General features: G+C 33.4%; 1 protein-coding gene across 1 annotated transcript; it reads right to left on the bottom strand.

The window, feature by feature from the left end:
- Positions 1 to 2673: 2673 nt before the first annotated feature.
- LOC101088869 (olfactory receptor 5AC1-like) lies at positions 2674 to 9042 on the bottom strand. The gene is made up of 3 exons (XM_011286019.3): positions 8959 to 9042; positions 8331 to 8430; positions 2674 to 3614 (listed from the first exon to the last, which is right to left on the bottom strand). Exons 1-3 carry the CDS (start codon positions 9040 to 9042, stop codon positions 2674 to 2676), a joined length of 1125 nt encoding a protein of 374 aa, XP_011284321.3.

Here is a 9042-nt window from a genome sequence, read left to right as displayed (position 1 = left end):
GCACATTGATGTAATCATTTTACATTCATGTACTCTTTGTGCCCTGTCAAAAAGTCAAAGATTATCTAAAATATGCTGGAGGACCTGTACAGTGCTGGCTTCAGTCCTCAGCCTTACATCTTCCTAGCTTGCATTCCTGTTAGGTCTGTACATCAGATTTTCTGAATATGCTATTCTTCCTCTTAATTCTTCCTTACTGCTCACCAATATCAAGCCATCACCTGGATATTTTGCAGTGGCAATAGGTAGCCAAAGATATTACAGATTGAAACAAATTATACATTTGCCACTTTAGAGTTCCTTTAAATTCATATGTCCAATGGAGAAAGTCACTACATATTTCTTAGAGTAGCCAATGAATGAAAAATAAATATTACACTGAAAGTTTTTATAATCATTTCAGAAATAAAAAACATTCCATAGTGTCACTTACCCAAATTAAGATATGTTTCATTGTCTAACTAAAGAAGTAAATTATTTTTACTTGAGTAATAGACATGTAAGAGATTATAAGACCAGTAACTATGGAAACTTACGTTTCTGCATGATTAAACATGAAAAGATAAATGCAGCATATTCCTAATGTCTGAGTAAATATATCCTGAAATCTTCCAATATCTACAAATTCTTGAGTACCAATATTGCCTATAATTTCCCTGATAAAATATACTGTGTATTTTCATACAGTTGAGCCATACTTTTAATTAATTGTCTACTTTTTATTTTATCCCAGTTAAGATTCTTCTCAATAATATCCACCATTCTCTTATATTCTGTGCTTTTTAAAATATTTTCTTCACTACAAAGAAAGTTTTCTCTTCAGGACAGTTTCCTCTAAGAAGTCGCTTCATCTGAGTCTCTGAACAATCGAAAGGCAGCAAGACTTTTTTTTTTCATTCAAGTTTTTGCTTAAATTCCAGTTTCATTAATACACAGTGTAATATTAGTTTCAGGTGTAGAATTTAGTGATTCATCACTTACATAAAACACCCAGTGCTCATCACAACAGGTGGCCTCCTAAAACCCTTCACCTATTTAACCCATCCCCCTGCCCACCTCCCCTCCAACAACCCTCTGTTTGTTCTCTGTAGTTAAGGGTCTATCTCGTGTTTAGCCTCTCTTTTATTTCCCCACTATATCCATGTGTTTTGTTTCTTAAATTCCACATATGAGTGAAATCATGTTATTTGTCTTCCTCTGACTTATTTTGCTTAGCATAATACTCTCTAGCTATGTCCATGTCATTGCAAATGGCAAGATTTCATTCTTTTTGATGGCTGAGTAACATTCCATTATATATATACCACATCTTCTTTATCCATTCTTCAGTCAATGGACCTTTGGGCTCTTTCCATAATTTGGCTATTGTTGATAATGCAGCTGTAAACATTGAGGTGCGTGTATCCCTTTGAATCTGTATTTTTATGTCATTTGGGGAAATACCTAGGAGTGCACTGCTGGATCATTTCTTATACCATACACAAAAATAAATTCCAAATGGATGAAAGACCTAAATGTGAGCCAGGAAACCATCAAAATCCTAGAGGAGAACACAGGTAGCAACCTCTTTGACCTCAGCCATAGAAACTTGTTACTAGACATGTTGCCAGAGGCAAGGAAAACAAAATCAAAAATAAACTATTGGGACTTCGTTAAGATAGAAAGCTTCCGGGGTGCCTGGGTGGCTCAGTCAGTTGAGGTCCAACTTCGGCTCAGGTCACCATCTCACGGTTTGTGAGTTGTGAGTTCAAGCCCCACGCTGGCTTTGTGCAGACAGCGCAGAGCCTGCTTCAGATTCTGTCTACCTCACTCCCCCCACCCCATTCATGCTTTCTCTCCTCAAAAATAAAAAAAAACATTAAAAAAGAAGATAAAAACTTCTACACAGTGGAGAAAACAATCAACAAACCTAAAAGGCAGTCTTTGGAATGGGAGAAGATATTTACAAATGACATATCTGATAAAGGGGTTAATATCCAAAGTATATAAAGAATTTGTACAACACAACATGGGAGAAACAAATAATCTACTTAAAAAATGGGCAGAAGACATGAATAGACATTTTTCTAAAGAAGACATCTAGATGGCCAACAGAAACGTGAAAAGATGCTCAACATCACTTATCATCAGGGATATACAGATCAAAACTATGGTGAGATACCACCTCATACCTGTCAGAATGGCTAAAATTAACAACACCAGAAACAACAGGTGTTGCTGAGGATAAAGAGAAGGGGAAACCCTCTTACACTGTTGGTCAGAATGCAAACTGGAAAAGCAGCAAAACTTTTGATATGCAGGCTTTGGACAATTATCTTGGCTCAGTCATTCCACCCTCAAGCAAAGAAACATAAATGTCTGCTACAATCATATTACAAACTATTATTATATCTAATTTAGAGGAAATGTACAAAGAGTCAAAAATCACAAATTTTAAATGCTTAGTTTTCTTAAAGTTGGTCTATTTTTAATTAGTGATTCAGTTCTGTGTGATATTAAGATCTCCTTACATTGAAACAAATACCCAATGAAGCTTTCATCATACAGCACTCAGAAACTGCCCTAGACACTGCCTTCTGTTAAACTTATAAAGCCAAAGCTACTTTTCATAACTTCAGACCCCTTGTATTTTGCAAAGTTTGAAATGAGCAAGTTTAAATTTTGCCTTAAGAACTATTTATATTTTATTATTCTCCTCAAGGCATTTATAACCTCTTTGTTTCTCAAACTGTAAATAAAAGGATTTAGCAGGGGAATTATGATTGTGTAAAATACAGAATACATTTTATCTTGATTTTCAGCTGGGCCAGACCCAGGACGCACATACATGAAGAAGAGAGTGCCATAGAACAAAGAGACAGAGAGCAAGTGGGCGCTGCATGTGGAGAAGGCCTTGCTCCTGCCCTTTTCAGACCTCTTTTTCAGGATGGCAAAGAGGACATGGGAGTAAGAGATGATAATAGTCATAAAGGTGAAAGATTGTATAAAGACTGAAAATATAAATATTAAGAGCATATTAACTCTAGGGTCAGTACAGGAAATCTTAAACAGTTGTAAAATTTCACAGTAGAAATAATGTATTACATTGGACTTGCAGAAAGTTAATCTAAATAACAAACTGGTGTGCATCATAGGATGAAGAAACCCTATAATATATGAAACACCTAATAACCGAATGCAAAAGATATTGGACATCACCACTGGATAAAGCAAAGGATTACATATAGCTACATAGCGATCATAGGCCATCACTACCAGAAGGAAACATTCAGTGTTTGCACTGGAAGCAAAAATATAAAATTGGGTGATGCATTCAACCAGGGATATCAAGTGATTGTTGGATAAAAAAATCATCAGCATCTTGGGAGTCACAGAGGTAGAGGAACAAGCATCTGCAAAGGCCAAACTGCCAAGGAGTAAGTACATGGGGGTATGAAGATGGGGGTCCTTCCAGATAAGAAAAATCAGTCCGAGGTTGCCCACCATGGTAGTGAGGTAGATGACCAAGAACACCAGGAACAGGGGGACCTGCAGCCCTGGAAGATCTGTAAGTCCCATGAGAACAAACTCCATCACCTGTGTTTTGTTTCCATCAGACTCACTCAAGTTGATCACTGAAATGGAAGAATAAGTGAAAAACAGAGTCATAAAAGACTGTGAAAATAATCACATTTTATTTACAAATAAATGTATCTTCCTTATTTACATATCCTTTTTAACCAGAACACTTATCTTTACACTTCAGTATTCTTTACAAACAATATGTATTTGGGCAACTGTTCCCCAAAATTAAGGGGAATATATATATATATATATATATATATATATATATATATATATACACCATATACACACCATATATATGGAATTTATTATGTATATTTATTTTATGTATTTATATTTATACATATTTATTATATATAATTTATTATATATATAGAGTTTATTACTTGTATAAGAGAAGTGGTTTTGTTTTTTAATTTGGAAAAAATTAATTTCAATTTAATAATCATCTTCTAATTATAAAAGCTTTAAAAATAGAATTAAGCTTTTGAAATATGCTAAAGATGAGTAATCAAAGCCAATAGCATACATTCTAAACAATATAACATCTTCCTCAAATTAGGACAGATTGAAATGCTTACTCTGACCATTATTGTACAGTATTTTTCAGAAACTTCAATACATCTAAGATATGAAAACAAAATATAACAAAGATATAATGAAATGTCATAAAAATTGTGGGAGATAAATTCATATTTTTACTAATGTTATGTTGTTACAATTAAACAAAAAACATAATGACTTTAATTAATAAGTACCAGATGCAGGATGAATACATAAATAATCACGAGATTTTTTTCAGTGCAAGCAAGAAAGAAATAAAAAGGATATATATCAGTTACAATAGCCATACACCTTAAAATACATTGAAATATTTTTAAAATATATAAGACCTTGTGAATAAAATTGTAAAACTTACCAAAAAGTATTATACAATTTCTAAAGAAATAGCCAAAATATGTTCTCAGATAAGATGACCTAGTATTATAAATATGTCATTAGAATTCAATTTCAGCTAGAAATTAAATTCAGTTAGTCGTTTTTAAGATTATTTATTTTTATTTATCTATTTTGAGAGAGAGAGAGACAGAGCCTGAGCAGGAGAGGGGCAGAGAGAGGAGTATCCCAAGCAGGCTTCACAGAGCTCAGTGTGGGGCTCGATCCCACAAACTGCAAGATCATGACCTGAGCCAAAATCAGGAGTTGGTCACTTAACTGACTGAGCCACCCAGGTGCCCCTGAATCCTAACTGCTTTTTAACATAATAGCATAAGCATAAAGTTCTTATAAAATAAAATTATTTTAAAGAGACAAGGAAAATATGAACAGTAACAAAGTTAAGTGTGCAGTGGTGTTACAACATAAAGCCTTTAATAGAATACAATATGACATGAAAATAGGAAAATATAATAGTAAAACCAAATAAAGACTCCAAAGACTGATTCAAGTATATGTATTGGAATTTAATATAGTACATGGGTGATTTTTCAGTTGAGAAAATATTATGGCTATATTTGCCTATTTCAGAAAAAAAAAGTAACAATGGCTTCGTTTTCCATGTTTGTTTTAAAATTGTTACTGGATCAAGGGCTTAAAAGTAAAAAATTAAAAAAAAACAATTTAAATATTCTAAGAAAATTCATGAAATAAATATAATTTAAATATATTACAAAAATCTCTAAGAAACCCACGAATTATAAATAAGGATATAAGTGTATTTAATATAATGTTTAAATACATGAAAATGAAGTATGTATCAAATATTTCACAAGGTAAAAGATGAATAAAATGTTGGAAAAATATGTATAGTTAATATAATAGGCTAAATATTAGTTCCTATCACATGCTAGGAAATATTACTAATTGGTAAGAAAACAGACAGAAAACAAAACGACAGAAAACAAAAATGGAATTGAATGGGCAAGTCACAGAATATGTCAACACATTGAGTTAATGTGAGGAAGGTGAGCATCTTCCCTAGTACTCAAGATGTGTAAATAAAATAAGATGTTATTTTTCATTCCTCAGATTAGCAAAATCTGATTGTTAGAATTTAGAAAATGCCACTGTCACCCTTACTAATAAAAATGTAAATTATTAAGACTGAAAAAAAAATTGGTAATATTTAAAAAAAATACACAGGGGCACCTTGGTGGCTCAGTCAGTTAAGCACCCAACTTTGGCCCACATCATTATCTCACTTACAGTTTGTGAGTTCGAATCCCATGTCAGGCTCTGTGCTGACACCTCAGAGCCTGGAGCCTGCTTCAGATTCTGTGTCTTCCTCTCTCTCTCTGCACCTCCTCAGCTTGCTCTGTCTCTCCCTCTCAAAAATAAATAAGCATTAAATTTTTTTAATAATGAAAAATAAATAAAAATACACATACTTTTCAACTCAGCAACCCATGCCTTCTATCTATTCTATAGCAATAACATATTTCATAGGTAGAAAAGTCTACAACAACATTGTTCACAGTGGCAAAAGACTGGAAATAATATGTAAACCAACAGGATGAAACAATGGTTGAACAAATTTTGGCATAACTAGACTAACCAATATTATGGCTAAAATCAATAAAATGAGCTATTGATCTACGAGTTGTCTGAAAGAAATTTCCACAATTGCTAGGAATGTGAGAAAAATAAGATGCAGAGAAATGTATTTAACATTATCTCATTAAACAAATAGATAATAGAGTCTTAAAATTCCCATTCTGTAGATCTGTGAAAACACACACACACACACACACACACACACACACACACACACACACATATTTGCAAAAACAATAAGAACATAAAGATTGTATAAAATGATAGACCCTAGCATGTTAATATTTATTGTCTGGTGGAGGTGAGAGGGGAGAATAAAGGAGGAGAAAAATACACAGCACCTCCAAAACTGCTTTTGTGATAAAAACACAATATATAGTCATCCTATTTTATAGAATTATAGATATTTATATATGGTCAATGACATATATTTAAGGATAGTCTTAAATTTTAATAGTAAAGAAGAGAAAAAGAGAGCAACAGGAATAATAATACTATTGCATTTAGTAGGTGGCAATAAATATTTTAATGAAAAATTAGGAATTAATGATAAGTAAATTTTATTTTATAGGTTTTCTGTATTTTAAAATACAGAAAAGGTTTTGGATTATGTAGCGTATGCTTTTGAATATTTTCAGTTGTATCTGAATTCATCCATCGAGAGTAATTTCCCTCTGTCTCTCAGACAAAAGTTTTTTTGTAAACAAAGTTAGATATATAAACACAATGTTTTTTTTAAATAGTTTTCTTCATTTTCAGGTTCCTTTCTTTATATTTGATGCATCCCTGAAATAATTTGCTTGATTTTGTTCTATGACCTATAAATGTTGTCTAAAAGCAGATCCAAAGAAGAGATCCCAAGGTATTTAGAGGTGAATGCACAGACTCTTAGATCACCTAGAAGGAGAAAAATCTATCTATAATTTGATGTGTAAATTCATTGTTTCCCAAAATAGAATGAATAACACAATTTTATACACACACTTCTTGCTGATTAAAATACATTTAAAAATCTACCTATATAGCCAAATTGTATTGTTTAACTTTAAAATAGCTCCATAGACAATATTTTCATAATGGTTCAACATTAGGGAGAATGAGGAGTTATTTCCCATATTCCTTGAGAATAGAAAAAAAAATAGCTTTAAAAATTTATCTTTTGGGTGCAAGGGTGGCTCCATCAGTTAAGCATCTAACTTCAGCTCAGGTCATGATCTCACAGTTCGTGGGTTCCAGCCTTGCATCAGGCTCTCTGCTGTCGGCACAGAGCCCACTTTGGATCCTCTGTCCCCCTCTTTCTCTCTCTCTCTGCCTCTCCCTTGCTCTTTCTCCCCCTCTCTCTCAAAAACAAATAACATTAAAAATTTATCTTTTAAAGCATATACCCATGAGAAGGCCTAGAAACACAGCACATGCAGCAAGAATGACTGAAATATCTCTTCTAAAAATTAGCCTTAATAGACACTGAGGGCAAGTCATTTAATTTGTAAGGTGGGGTTTTGTCCTGAGTGAGCCTGCCTAGGTTTCTTGCCAACTTTAAATCCATAATTGATACACCCTATTTTTATAATTACGTCTAGAGCTATTAAGTTCTTAGATCTTTTCAATATCCATATGTATCTCTATATCATATAGATATACACATATATATGTGTGTATATATGTATATACACACACATATGCACACACATATATCCATTGGAAACAAGGGGCTTAATAATGTTATTGGTGACTTTAGCTCATCTTTTCATGATTCCATGAACAAATTAAGGAAGTTTAAGCAGCGTAATTTAGTTGTCCTTAGCCTGACAATGAAAAGTTTCTATGGTATGAAATAACTTCTGAAATTCTTGAGTCATTATCATCATTTTATCATTTGCCCCCTTTTTCTATTATCTCAAGTTTGCTATTAAAAAGAAATATTATTATTTGTGTCTCCTCATCAGTCAAACATTTAGTATTTATGACAAGCATCCAGAATGGTCTACCCTGAAGTTAAACGAAAAACCTCATAGGGTTACCAGGATTTTCATTTCTCACCTGGATGTCTCATTATCAAATAAAAAAATTGAAAAACTACAAATAATGAAAATTAGACAGATCCTAGTGTCCTCACTCAGTTTCTTAAAGTCTTTTCGAGACTGAGAAATGATGGGTTTCTTGAAGGAAAGACGGTGGGTTTCTAAAGGGAAGAAATATAAATTTCCCTCTACCATACTTTACATTGGGGCCACAGACATCTTCATGAATCGCCAAACTGATGAAGTTTCTAGCTGCTTTCACACCCACATCAACTGTACTTCCTCCTAAAATCTTTAAATGAAGAAAAGTGGAAGGTGCAGAATGAAGCAGTGATTACTTGCGCAAAGATTTTCCTTGGAAACCTCAACTGCAGGGAGAAGGTATTTATTTGTACTCTTTTCCAAATCTAGTCATGAAAAAGAAAAAAAAATATATTTTAAATTCCCTCAGTAAAAGTTACCAATGGATTGATTCCCTGTAGGATGGGGGCAAAGCTGTTCTACTGGGCATTGTGAGCTAATTGGGGAATAACCCAGGCATAGCAGGTGTAACAATTAGAAATACACTTTGTGTCGTTAGAGTTCACTGTGAGGGCATCTTGACAAACTACCCCTGAGCAATTTTTAGGTCATAATAATTTCCTTTCTCTTATTGCTCTTGATGTTGCCACATTCCAACCACCGGATAGTTTCTTCAAATGTCTCAAAAACTCATGAAACTCAGAATGTCCAGATCCAAATTCAGAGTCTTTGTAAACAGTATCACCAAGTGTGGCCCTCATCCTGCCTTCCCATTCTCAGTTAATGGCATCATCATTACCCTGTTTTTAAAGAAAGAAACCTGAGAGTCATCCTTGACACTGAATTCCCGCCTTGAACCCATCAGAACTATTATCAAACTCAT

Source organism: Felis catus, chromosome C2 (assembly GCF_018350175.1).
Source record: "Felis catus isolate Fca126 chromosome C2, F.catus_Fca126_mat1.0, whole genome shotgun sequence".
Classification (NCBI taxonomy): domain Eukaryota; kingdom Metazoa; phylum Chordata; class Mammalia; order Carnivora; family Felidae; genus Felis; species Felis catus.
Note: the sequence above shows the minus strand (reverse complement) of the source record. Positions and strands in the feature narration are given on the sequence as shown.

Bases quoted from the DNA above. Each gene is read 5' to 3' on its own strand.
- LOC101088869 (XM_011286019.3), bottom strand. From the start codon at position 9,042: ATGAGTTTGATAATAGTTCTGATGGGTTCAAGGCGGGAATTCAGTGTC. The intron at 8,431-8,958 runs GTAATGATGATG...CTTCATTTAAAG, and splicing joins TTTCTTTCTTTAAAAACAGG to ATTTTAGGAGGAAGTACAGT. The intron at 3,615-8,330 runs GTAGAGGGAAAT...CTTCCATTTCAG, and splicing joins TGGCCCCAATGTAAAGTATG to TGATCAACTTGAGTGAGTCT.